Source organism: Mytilus galloprovincialis, chromosome 4, assembly GCF_965363235.1.
Source record: "Mytilus galloprovincialis chromosome 4, xbMytGall1.hap1.1, whole genome shotgun sequence".
NCBI classification, from domain to species: Eukaryota; Metazoa; Mollusca; class Bivalvia; order Mytilida; family Mytilidae; genus Mytilus; species Mytilus galloprovincialis.
In genome coordinates, this window is record NC_134841.1 from 66270019 (window position 1) to 66283977 (window position 13959).

The 13959-nt window shown below is 30.9% G+C and overlaps 1 protein-coding gene across 1 annotated transcript; it reads left to right on the forward strand.

The window, feature by feature from the left end:
* The first annotated feature begins 100 nt into the window (after window positions 1–100).
* Window positions 101–10564, forward strand: LOC143072737 (uncharacterized). Its single transcript, XM_076247831.1, has 4 exons — window positions 101–164; window positions 3210–3386; window positions 4402–4569; window positions 5711–10564. Exons 2-4 carry the CDS (start codon window positions 3221–3223, stop codon window positions 7921–7923), a joined length of 2547 nt encoding a protein of 848 aa, XP_076103946.1. The 5' UTR covers window positions 101–164; window positions 3210–3220; the 3' UTR covers window positions 7924–10564.
* The last annotated feature ends 3395 nt before the right edge of the window (window positions 10565–13959 follow it).

The following is a 13959-nucleotide window of genomic DNA, read 5'->3' on the forward strand; positions in this document are numbered from 1 at the left end:
AGACTAGACTTTGGATTCATCATTGTTTTAAAACGAAATAATTTGTTGAATTTGCAGGATAAATACAATTAAGTCTCCCCTAAAAATAAATTATTACTTCCGGTAAACAGTTCAGGTGACAATGTTGCCAAACAGGACATAGTAAACAGTTAAATTGTATACTGGTAATGTTTATTGACAAAGTGATTATTTATAGTAATTAGGACAATATTCGTAGTGACACAAATTAATATTCTGTTCCATCTAACCCGTTGTAATGTAGGATTTCAGACACATTACAGTCATTTGTAGACCCATATACAAATGTAACTTAAATCCTTGGTAGACCATAGACACAATATAAACTTATTTGTCTCTGTTAAAAAAAATACCCAACTCTTGTAGATCATTTTGTACACACCTGTATTTTCCATAAATTGACACCTTGGCGCATATTCTTATTTTTTGTGTTAAGTTAATAAAGTGCTAAGGTTTATATTTTACAGGCACTTGTACTTATTATAAGTTATATGGAAATTTATCAATATTTACTTAAAACCACAGGCAATTGTTTCTATCCATAAGAAGGTTGACTATCCATGTATGGATTATAGACCTTCCTATGGACAGAAACAAGTGCCTGTGCTTACAACAGTAAATAGATCAAAGTAATTACAGGAAATAATTGACTTGAATGACTTATTATCTGTAACTGTGTACACTATAGGTATACATTTGTATTTGTAGAGTGACATTTATTTGTATGTTCTATTCAGAAGGGATAACAGAAGTCAGTGGCAAATAAACACATGCAGTGTGGATGTCTTTTTACCACAGAACACCCAAAATAAACAACAGAACTACACAAAAAACAATAAAATTTTCAAAATATACCACAGAACATTCAAATTACTTTACAAAATGTCAAACTGAAAATTTAGAATTAGATTATTTCTGTAATCATGATCATGATGATAATAATTTAAAATTGTCATGATTGTGCACATTTGTATGTAACACTAATGACAAGGCGAATGACCAAATTTTGACCATATGAGATAATATGAGGCAGACATTACCTGTGAATGGGGACGAAGTTTGTATGAATTATTTTTTTTGAAACTTACATACTTGTAAAAAAACAAAAGAAACAGAAATACTGTAATCTGGTAATGTTTCAAATTTTGGTTCTGTTGTTAGGGATTTTACTTGCGACGTTATTTAAGTAATGACCTCATGTTCAATGTAAACAAAGAAACACAATGCATCAGGTAACGTTTATTCATATCAAAGACAAAGAATTATTAAAAATGAAATATTGGTATTGTGTTCCTTGAGTCTTATATTTTACTAGACTACTCAAAGTCTCACAACAACGAGACTAGAAGAAGGAAGTAGATTTCTGCGTTCTGCGCAAATGCGGGAATTAAAAAAAGAGTCAAATAAAATTTTAACAATTTTGAGTTCATTAGTACAATGAAAATTTCAGGAAATTTTCCCGATTTTTTTTTTTTCATTTTTTTCTATTGATTTTTCTACTGTAATAGGGGACTTCGTACCCATATAAATGATCAAAACTTTTTTTATATTAGCTATAGGCGACCTTAGACAATTTGACATATAAGAGATACAATACTCACAATGAAAATTGTTTTGAGCAATTAAAGTAGACCAGACAGATTTAACAGTCGCCAATATAAGTTTTCAATATATTGAACTGATCGATATATAAAGTGCTTTTATGTTACAATATACTTTTATGAAATTAAGAAGTCTGTGAGATTTATAGATATATTTGATATAAACTAATATGCTTTTTAAAGCCTTTTTTTACAAAAATAGTTAACCTGACAGACTTGACAGATTGTACCAGGGAAATTTTCCACAAGTTTTATGTATCAATTGACATGGTCAACAAAAGGTGTTTTCTAATACGAAATTAAGAAATTAGCGAGAATAATAATTATATGATATATATCTATATAAACTTTATATTAAAAAACATGTTATCCAACCAAAAAGTTTAAATTCTTTTTTGAATGGATTATAATTGCCACCTGATTATACATTTGTGTATAAGGTAATTTAATTAAATTTATTTGATGAATCAGGTGTGAAAACTTAGATAAAATGTTTATTGGCTTAATTGGTGATTACAGCAAGTGTCAAAATTAGATAATCTAATTGAATTTTGGTTCAGATCAACATTTTGGAATCAAAAATATTGAATTTATGTACAGATATAAGAAGATGTGGTTGAGTGCCAATGACTGCAATGAGACAACTCTCCCATCCATGCCAAGTCACAATTCTTAAAAGCAAACCATTATAGGTCAAAGAACAGTCTTCAACACAGAGCCTTGGCTCACACTGATCAGCAAACTGTAAAGGACCCAAAAAATGACAAGTGTAAAACCATTCAAACAGGAAAACCAACTGTCTAATCTATACAAAAAAAAAGAGAAACACTTATGAACCACATCAACAAACATAAACCACTGAACATTATTAATTACAGTGCTTAACATCAGATAACTGAGGTTCCTGACATAGGACAGGTACAAACAAATGCAGCAGCTTTAAAAGTTTGAATAGCCTTAATAATAGGTACAAACCTTTACCCATACCTGAAATAATAGTGTAACATCACAACATAAAAAGACACACTATAAAATGAAATGACTTACGATGTAACTCAATCAAAAGACACATTAACACAAGCAAATGAACATACACTGAACGGATAAATTTGATCTATGTCGTATGATACAATGTAAATACAAAGTTTGGTTAAGGATGTATTCTGCTGACATTTCAGTTTTATAACATGTATAAGAATTGGGTACTTTCAAATGGCTGTAGCAAAAAATAAAGTTCACCACCATATGATTTTTTCTTCACCACTTATTTTTTTCAGGTTAGGAAAAAAGATTAATTCTAGAAATTGTTGGCTCATCAGAGATGTACATTCTCATAACAATGCATAAGTTTTATCTAAAATCTTAGTTTTTATTTTATTTACCATGCTACATGTATATGTATGTGAAAATCATATAGGTAGGAATGCATTATTCATTCATTATAAAGCTTTTAATTCATTATAATGAAGTCACATTTTAATTTAATTTTCTTCCATAGACTACTTGCACTTTATTTGTTTTCCTTCCCTCTTCCCTGCAATTACGGTGTTTGTGATATTTTATTAACAAATGTTGAATTTTCAATTGTAGACATTATTACAATGGTGGTTTGGAATTCTACAGAAGCAGTGTTTAATACAGAAGATGGAGAACTGATATTACACAGCAGACATCCTTTTACAATAAACAAAAAGATTCCAAAGATTGTTGGTGCTGTTTCTATATTGTTGATCCAAGATGGCGACACAGTAGAACCAACCTTAGCAGGTTATTATTTTGCCATGGGGAAACGTGCACAAATGTGCTTTTGCATACAGCATACATGTATATGCATGTACAATGAAGCATGCTGCTGAAAAGAACATGTTGAATATATGTTTTAAAACATGGTTTACTTTGAGGTTCTGCAAAAGCAAATCACGAATTCACCAACATTCCAACTGACTTGTTTTTTAGAAAGCGACATCTGTAACAAACTTAAACTTTTAGCTACTTCTTTACAAGCAAAACCAAATACAGTGAAAGTCCCAACTATGTACTGGCTTCCGAAGCTACACAAAACACCTTATATAGATTTATTTCGTCTTCAAGCCATTGTTTCACTACTAAATTGTCTATTCTACTTACTAATACACTTGGTACAATCAAACCTGATAATGAATTGTTCAAATAAGTGCTTAGGCCTTTGAAAATAGTGGAATTAATTACTTTTGGAGTAAACTAAAGTGTTATATAAATGTATATGTATTTCTGGTAATTTTGATCTCTGAAAAGGAACAAAGATATTGAGAATACCACATTACAAAATGCATTACGTAGTTTAAGTATTTTAGATAAAGTTTATTTTGCTGCTAAAAAAAACTAAATTAAGCATAATAAAAATAGCTATCTTAAGAAACAAGAAAGACGAACGCAAGATTTTTGAACTATCATAAGAGAAAAAGTATTAATGATATGGTTAATCAACAAAAATAACCACACAATGGCACACATTTTTTTATAACACTTACTTCAACACCAAACCTAACAACACTTTAATCATATTTATAGATTATTGTCAGTCAGCAAGATCAAAGGAATATTTATTAAAATAGCAATAATTTATGTTACATAATGTAAAATTGCTGTTCGACTGGTTTTTTTTTTGTTACCCCAAAAGATATTCACAATATTTTAGTTCATGTATTCATTACTGTTTAGTGATGATACATGTAAACACTGTTTTGGGATGATAAGCACTTAGCACCAGGACTCATTCAAATATTTTGTTTGCATTTTGTAGGTGTTATACCACAGTTAACAAGAACTGGTGGCTCTGTTATAGATTTAAGTGGTATAGATGGTGAAACAGGATCATCAAATAATCCAAAGTTTACAATACCAGCTTCACTATCTCTTGTTCCTATGCCATCTGTATTTGGAGGACATTTAAAGCCAAATATACCTTCTGGTCAGTAATATTCAGTGATTGATTTGAATACTTAGGGTACCAATTTGGCCTCTAGCCATGAAATTCAAGAAAATTGGTATCCAATGAATAATAATGAATATACGTTTGTAGATATGCAGATGTGGTATGAGTGCCAATGAGACAACTCTCCATTTAAGTCATAATGTATGAAAAGTTTACAATAAAAGGTCAAAGTACAGCCTTCAACATAGAGCCTTGGCTCACACATGCACTGAACAGCAAGCTATAAGGGGCCCCAAATGACTAGTGTAATTTAATTGAAACAGCAAAACCAAGGTTCTAATCTATATACAAAATGAGAAATAAGAAACACCTATGAACAACACCATTAAACGACAATATTTGAATAACAGGCTCCTGACTTCGATAGGATTAAGGCATGAAAAAAATATTGCAGTATATATTTAGATTTAATAGTACAGATGAAACATAATAGAAAGTCAATACCATTTTCAAAACACAAATACAATTTGGTAAATCAAATCAAATCAAATATTTTATTATAGTCTCACCTCTGTACATGTACAATACAAACATGAATACAATATATAAAACATGTTTTAATTAGAAGTACAAAACAATCTTAAAAACATTCGAGAGCCACTCTCAAAAGAGTTATGAGAGACTTTTACATAAAAAAAAAAGGACAGCCGGATAAAAATACAAAACATTTTTATCAATATAAAACATTCTTCCTTTGAATTAAAATATCATGGCAGATTTTGGCAGAATGATAGCACAAATTTTCATTTGTAAATAAAAATATAAATTTTTCATCATCATTTGCCCCTATCAATAAATGGCTGAGCTTATATTGAAACTTTGTCCTTCATTATCCCAAAATAAATGAATCTTTACTTATTTGGCATGTATTATTCATATATATGAGGGTGGAGATGGGATACCCATAAGATAACTATTGATAAAATTATGGTTAAAGTAGCATTAACAATAAATGATGTTTATTCACTTTGACGCTGACAGTAATATAATGTAATGTAATGTAATAATGCAATAAATATTTTAGTCTCTTTGATGAGAAAGCATTAAGACCATTTGTACCCTCATATATATAATTATATGTTAATTGTTAACTTTAATTTCTTTGGTTTCTGTACAGATATACAGGAGACATCATCATCTGGTATACCACTACAGAGAACCAATTCAGAGACAGCCGCTGTTCCCAAAATCTCATCTGGCTTATCAAGATCATCTCTACAAGGTTTTGGCTCTGCAAATGAAGCAACTGCCACCCCTTACTCATACCAGTTTACAAATTTAAAATTTTCAGAATCTTCAGATAAACATCATACCAATCATATCTCTAATTTGTCACAAAAAAATCACCATGAAAACCAAAATCAGACTGAAAAATATATAAGACTTGAACCACGAATAGATACAGCTATAAACAAGAACAAGATAGATTCTAGGAGTGATCAGTTAAACAGTTTGATAGCTCCTGTGAATAATAGTTTTGATTCAACTTTACCAAGTACTGTTAATGATTATGATGTTCAAGGTTCCAACAAGTCAGCAATGGAGGGTGTGCCTGCACAAGGCTATTTGTCTGAATTAGAGGCTGAATATGCTATAGAACAACACAATAAGTCTTTGCAGCAGAAAGTTCCAGAGAAAATTCATGAACCACCTCACAAAGTACATGATTTTGTGTCAAAAGTTAGAAACCAACAAAGAAGTCAACAAAATTCTAAAAATATTCCTAGGTGTCTGACATGCAATGTACGGCTTGGTACATATAAGGAACTTATAAACCATAACACTGTTCATGGGAAATCCAGCGTATGTCCTGTTTGTAACAGGTTTTTCACCACTAGAGGTAGTTTTATAAGACATAGCATTGCTCATATGCAGAAACGCAGTTTTCCATGTCCATGTTGCTATGCTTGTTTTACACGGAAAGATAATTTAAAGCGTCACTTTAATGTTACCCATAAGACTACTGATTGGAAACCAGTAGATACACCAAATTTGGAAGAAAAGGTTCAAAGTGGCTCTAAAGATTTAACTGAACAAGAAGAAATGTCTGATGTTTTTGGAGATGATAACCCATCTAACTTTTCACCTGTTTTCCCAACATTTGAACAACCTACAAAAGTTGGAGGTGTTGCTACAGCAACAAAGTTTATTGATAAAACTTCTAAGTTAAACTCCATTGTGGATAACCTCCATTGCAAGAAGAAGTTGCCTGTGTTAAGATCAATATTGACCAGTAAACATATAAAAGGACCCATTGGACCACAAATATCTGATCAACTTAAAAATGCTGAGCCTTTAAGCGCTGAAATTTTAGAAATTGATTTAAAAGAGGATAATTTTGAGAAAAATGCTGGAGTGAATTACATGTGTAGTGCATGTAATATTGGTTTCCATTCCCTTGCTGAGATGAAAGCTCATATAGTGAGAACACATGGGGAAGATATAGCTAATGACCAAATGTCATCTGAAGAAGATTCTAAAGACCAGCTTGATGAATTTGATAAAACAGATCACCAGGGTAAATCTTTGAATGAAAAAGAACAAGATATAAGTGACTATAATGCTTGCTCTGAAATCGTTATTCAAGAAAATCAAACATTTGAAGGACAACAAGTGGATGAATTTTTAAATTCCAATGTTTTTGATATTGGAAGAATTGAAAGTGTAAAAAATGTCAGTGAAACTTCAAACAAACCATCTGAAGTTCAGGTGTCATCAAATACTGAACTACTGTTGAATCCATCACAAATCAAACAGGAATCAGAAATAGATTTAGAAAGCTGGATCAAGTGTCAGTCCCTATATGATACATGTAGTTCAGAGAAAGAAGAAAATGAAATTAAACCAGAAACTGGGAATTGCGGTACTGAGATATACCAAAGTCAGACACAGCCAAGTGCTTTAATCTTGCCAGATACAGATGCTTTATTTGCTAAACATTTATATGAACCAGGGAGTATTCAGAACAAACACAATCATGTTGTTCAAAGGCCAAAACAAAAAGAGACAGAAAGTAAACCAAAGAAACGTAGGATTGCCCTTCATAGTGAATTGACTATTTGTCGGCTATGCGGTATGTATCTTGACTCCGGGGCGCAAGTTGTCCAGCACGGAACACAACAACATCCTGGTCAGATAGATCCAGCTACATGTGTCGTCTGCTTTACAAAGCTCAGTGGTTATGACTCTCTTTACCGCCATTGTCAGTTGCATTTCGGTGTCATGTTTTCATGTCAGTATTGTAAATCTAAATTCACAAGAAAAGATAATCTGACAAGACATATAAAGAATACACATCCTGACCAAAGAAATCTCAATGATACAGTTTAGATTTGTATGTTGAGGGAATAAACCATAGTCATGGGAGATAACTCTAAATCAGAAATATGTTTGTAATAGTAAGACCATGAAGTGCTTAATGAAATCAAATGAAGCATTTATGTGACAGAGAATTAAATATAAACTGTGTTACTTTGAAGCTTAGATTGTAACATGTGTAATAAGAAATTTGCTCTGACACAAACAAACTTAATTTATTTTATTTAGAGTTGTGTCCCATATTCTAATTTCATAAATCACAAATTGCGCATAAGCAAAATTGATAATTACAAAAAGAGAGTTCTGAGATAATTGTTGTTTCAGCTTATAGGATGAAACAGTAATGCCATGTGACATTTTTCTATGCATACACAAAGTTATTTATTCAGCAGAATTTAGAAAATGGAATTATTTGGATAGTTTCTGCTTAAAATTTGACCACACTCTTTTAGTGTGAGCCCCTCATCCTGTTCAAAACCAACTTTAAGGTGACATCACCCATTAGTTGATGTGTTCAAACATTGTATTGATGCTTACACTGCATCCGTTTGTAGACATTATCACATGACTTTTGTGTGTAAATGAAATTGGGACATAAAAAACTGCTTATCTCAGAACTCAAGTATAGAATTATTGTGAGACTAAAAGGTTGTTTGACTTCAATGAATCCACTTAATATCTTTATTCTTTTGAATATAAAAAAAAAACACATTTTAATTAAATATATTGCTCAGTTAACTTGAAAAATTTCTTTTGTAATTTTCTGACTTTTGTAGTAGTTTTCTTGAAAAAAAAATAAAATTATGTCAGGACAAAATTTAGGAATATGAACTTTTATTTGATTCATTCCAAATATTGTACTATAATCTAGGTAAAAGACAGGTTGACAAGGTTAAACAATGTTTGCAGTAGATGACATTTAAATGTATACCCCAGTTAAAATCTTCATTTGTTTTTAAGGTGATTAAAAATCATGGAAGGAATATATATAACACAATGTATCTTTCTGCTCTTTTTCTTTTTAACTCTTTTGGGTCACCAGATTAATTTTTTTATCAAAATAGGGTACATACTGTAGGCCACACACAACCAATTAGTGTTTGTTTTCTTTTGATATGAATATAAGGAGATTTTTGTTTGTTTTAAACTTGAACAATATTGTGATCTTTTGTGGTGTTTATTTGAAGTTTGAGGAAAAACCTACTAATATATGTTCAGTCAAGGATAGATAAACATGAATTGATACATGTATATAAGTGTGTTTAAGTGCAAGGGTGGATCAAAGATTTTGGTAAAGTGGGTGATTAACAGATAATTTTTGAAAAATATGTTTGTGTCAGCTATATTAGTTTGACCTTGACCATTCAAGGTCAGAATTATTTTGCTTAATCATTATATTCTAACAGAACAAAGCCATGTTAAGTGAAGGTATACTTAGTTCCAAAATTTATTCTTATTTTTATGTGATTTTCATGTTTTGTTTCCAGTATTGAAAAAAAAGATTTGTCACCATTTGTTTTATAAAAAAATTTAAATCAAAAGTCACAAAAACAATAGGCTATTGACCCTGTAATTAGAGATCCCTTTTTAAATTGTCTCCCTTATGAGGGACATTAATTTTTATTTACAATGGAGAGCCAGCAGAAAGAGCAAATTTACCAGTGCTTAATGTGAGTTATCTTTAAGGTTTTTAAATCTTATTATTACATTAATTTGTTGTTCAGCTAAGTACTTTTGACATCAGAAATTATTTTAATGAAAAACTAGTTAAACGGATTCTTCACTTTCAATTCATCATGCTTTGCATTGGAAAATGCCAATTTTGTCCAGTATTGAACCAGTCGACAATTGATAATTGGAAGTAATTTGCTTAAAAAGTGTGTAATAACAGAATCGGTAATTGGCAAATGGACTATTGGATATCAACTATTAAGTATTTTTCTGGGACTTCAAAAGTATGATAAATATTTAATTTGTTACACAGTCTTTATTTTGTAAGGTGAAATTTATCTTCATTTTTTATAGCTTTTTGGGTTTAGTATTTTTTCTTGTGTAATTTTGATGTTTTTGATTACATGTACATGCAATTGCTGATCGATTGATTAAGTAATGTCAGAATAAAACTTTTATATTAGAATTATATGATTACATACGAATATAACAAACCATGGTTTTCTTATGGAAACATATGATCACTACGTTTTAGAGAACAAAAACAAAGTGCATAGATGAACTGTCTTTACATTGTATTCATGTAGATTTCAAGCAATTGTCAATGAGCTGATTGATGAAGGTTATATTGTATTTCATACTTATTACAGCTGATTTCAATGAGTATGTAGCTAATTAAGGTAATATCTTGGGTTAGCTTGCTTGCTAGCTGAACCATGAAGTCAGACAGATTTATTTTGTGATATATAGATTCATTTATTTGGTTGACAAATCTTAAAAAATCCATTGTATTTTTATTATTTTACATGTTTCCATGTTTTTCTTTGATTTTCCATGATGATTTTTTTGTAATGATTCCATTTGTTATTTATATTTGTAAACATTCCATAATTTTTTTTGTATATTTCTCATATTTATGTTGTGAACTTTTACAATTATATTTAGTATTGTTATATATAGATTAAATATGTTGTTATTTGTATTTCCTTTTTCTGTCTTTTCTGCAACTAATGCCATGAAATTTTTATGATATACTTAAATGTTGTTCATTCATGGCAGAAGGTGTCAATAGCTTATGTTCAAATTTTTCCTGATAATTGCAAAAATAAAGTGATGTGGTATGATTGTCAATGAGACAACTAACCACCACAGACCAAATGATGTATAAATTATCACTCATAGGTCTTCAAATAATGAGCAAATCCATACCAAATAGAAATCTATAAAGGCCCTGACATGATAAATTTTAAAAGAAAAACAAATTCAGACTAGAATTATGTACAAAACAATATGGATTTTTCAGAAAACATGCATATATATCCTTTATACTTGTGCTAACATCTTCTTGCATAAAATAAAAGTAGAAGCTTAAAATTTCTACTAGGAGGAGTTAGTCTCACACAATATGTACCCTGCATGCATAACTTTACCTAAAACGACAAAGTTCAAGATCCTGTCATTTGAGGAAAATGTATAGTAGATTCAGCTTCTGATAATGGAATAACACTATGCATGATACAAAAAGTTCTTGCTATGAAAACTAAAGGGGTTAGCCAGACATACCTTTTACTCCACATGCATAAAGTTTATAAAAAAATTACAAATTTTCAGCTCCTAGCATATGAGAAAAATTTTAAGAAAATCAAGATTCCGAAAATATTGACATCCTAGTATAATATATAGATATAGGAAGACGTGGTATGAGTGCCAATGAGACAACTCTCCATCCAAATAATTTATAAAAGTTAACCATTTATAGATCAAGGTACGGCCTTCAACATGGAGCCTTGGCTCACACGGAACAGCAATATATGTACTAAATCCTTGCATATTATTAAAATTCTTTCGTGTAAACTGAAGGAGGAGGCTAGATACAGCATGTACCCTTACAGATGGACAGATTGGGTAAACAATAAGCCTTTTAGACATAAGGGCATAAACACAATTCATTTGTTCTTGTTGTTTCTGGACTGTTCTGTCAATATCATTCAAAATATGCAACTATAGGTACAGAATTACCAATACCAATTGTTAACCTCTTTTCTATATTACCAACATGGACAGTTATTACATGATTTTAAAGAAGAGTGCACACTCTGAAATGTAATGCCAATTCTAAGACAGGTGTATAAAAATTGAATATTAACCAGAAAACTATGAAAATTAGGTCATGGTCAAATGAATCCTGCCAAATGTTATGTACACCATGCAATCATTCAATACACCAAATATAGTTAACAATTTGAATATAATAGCTGAGAACCATTATATACCCACAAAACTCAACAATGACTAATGAACCATGAAAATGTAGTCAAGGTCAGAGGGCCAGACATGGACACCTGACAATAATTCCATACCCCAAAAAGTACAAAATGTAGCACTATTGCTATAGTTTTTGAGAAAAAAGACCAAACTGGAAATTACATGATCCACTAAACATAACATTAACCAATGAATCAGGAAAAGTTCAGGTCAGATGACACCTTTAGGTGAAACACATTATAAAAATTATATACACCAAATATATATTTGACCTGCTTATAGTGTTTGAGATACAGACTTGAACTGAAAAATTTAAACCTTGATCACGGATCCTTGAAATGAAGTCAAGGTCATGTGATCCTTTACTGACAGACATGCACTGTGAATTCATTTATTTCCGTGGATAAGAGAAAAGTAGCATTTTCTTGGATATTTAATTTCGTGGTTTTACCTAAGTTTGCATAAATACTTATAGAAGATTTGTTCAACGTGGAGCATTAAATTGAGTGGTAAATCTATACCAATGAAACCCTAAAGCTATACTATAGTAGTGAGTTTTTCACATAACAAATTATGCATGTTTTCAAGTAGTTGCTGAACCAAGATATTGAGGTCAAGGAAAATGGGCATATGTCAAATGTAAACTCTGTAAATTAAGGCATCTGCATTCAAGGTAATAAGCATTTAGGTCTTCTTTCTTCTGTCTTTTGTCACAGATCAGAAAACACAAAAGTAGTTTAATACTTGAACTTGTTTTTTGTGATTCACTTTTTTCACCATTTCTATTTTGCATATCAAATTAAGTGTCTGTTCTTTTATCCGTGTTCTGTCACCTGATATCTCTATATCAATAATTAAAAAGTGTATAGCTGATGGTGTGTTTTCCAGATGTTTTCATATTGAAGTCTTGGTATATATTATTAGAGCCTGTGAATTAAAACAGTTTGCCTCTGCTTTGAAACTAAATATTGATATATTTTCTTATACATGTAAATCTATTCCCACTATATGTTTAAAAGACAGTTTTCATTCAGTCAGCATTATTTGATACCTGTACTAAACCAATACATGTATATATATTCAAACTAGGAAATAATTCACTTTCTATAGTACCTCTAAGCTTGCATTATTCAACAAGGTGTCTTTTTAGCTGGGTATAGTAGGTTATATATAAAACGAAGATGTGGTCGGATTGCCAATGAGATAACTCTCCACAATAAACCAAATGACACAGAAATTACAACTTTAGGTTACCATACGGCCTTTAATAATGAGCAAAGCCCATACCACACCTAGTCAGCTACATGTATAAAAGACCCTGAATGAAAATGTAAAACAATTCAAATATCATAGTAGAGTATGTCCATGATGATGGCTTTACCTAAATTTCTCATTTCCTTCACATCAATAACAACAAGCTTTCTGTCAGTATTGCATGGCTATGCATAGTCCCCTACCGGTTAAAAATTCATTGTATTGGAAAAAAATTCTAGCTTGATCTATAACTTGTCATGGTGCAAACTATTTACATGTATCAAGTCAATATCTTCAAGCATGACAAAAAAGTCTGTAAAAGTGATTATTTGAGTGCATTTTCTAAGTTAAGGGCCATTATAACTCTGAACAAAATCAATTTTGGTTGAAATATAGAAGAAAAACTTAAATGTCTTTTTCAGACAGACAAACCCTTCAACAATTTGGCACAGACTGAAGAATGACAAAAAAAGTGTGGAAAACTGATTAGTTTAGTGAATTTTCTTAGTCAAAGGACCATAACTCTGCACAAAATCCTCTGACCGGAAGAAAAATTTGAACTTGATCTGTAACTTGTCACGACAAGCATTAGCCTTTCAAAAAGGGCTACGGTCGACTCTTAGCTGATGAAAATGGAAAGTGCTCTCGCTTTGTAGATTTATTCATTTACTAGAATAGCCACGTGCATCAATCAACAAATTTTACAACACACGTCAGGTCACACGTTATGAAGTAATATATATGGTTTAACGTTGTTGTTTACAAAACTCCAGAAGATTCGACTATTTATAGATAAAAGTTACCTGTGTACCAATATCATGAATATGCATGATTAATGACCAGACAAAATCTAATTGC

Excerpts from the sequence above, each read along its gene's own strand:
- LOC143072737 (XM_076247831.1), top strand. The coding sequence starts at position 3,221 with ATGGTGGTTTGGAATTCTACAGAAGCAGTGTTTAATACAGAAGATGGA. Across the intron at positions 3,387-4,401 it reads AGTAGAACCAACCTTAGCAG|GTGTTATACCACAGTTAACA; the intron begins GTTATTATTTTG and ends TGCATTTTGTAG. Across the intron at positions 4,570-5,710 it reads AAAGCCAAATATACCTTCTG|ATATACAGGAGACATCATCA; the intron begins GTCAGTAATATT and ends GTTTCTGTACAG.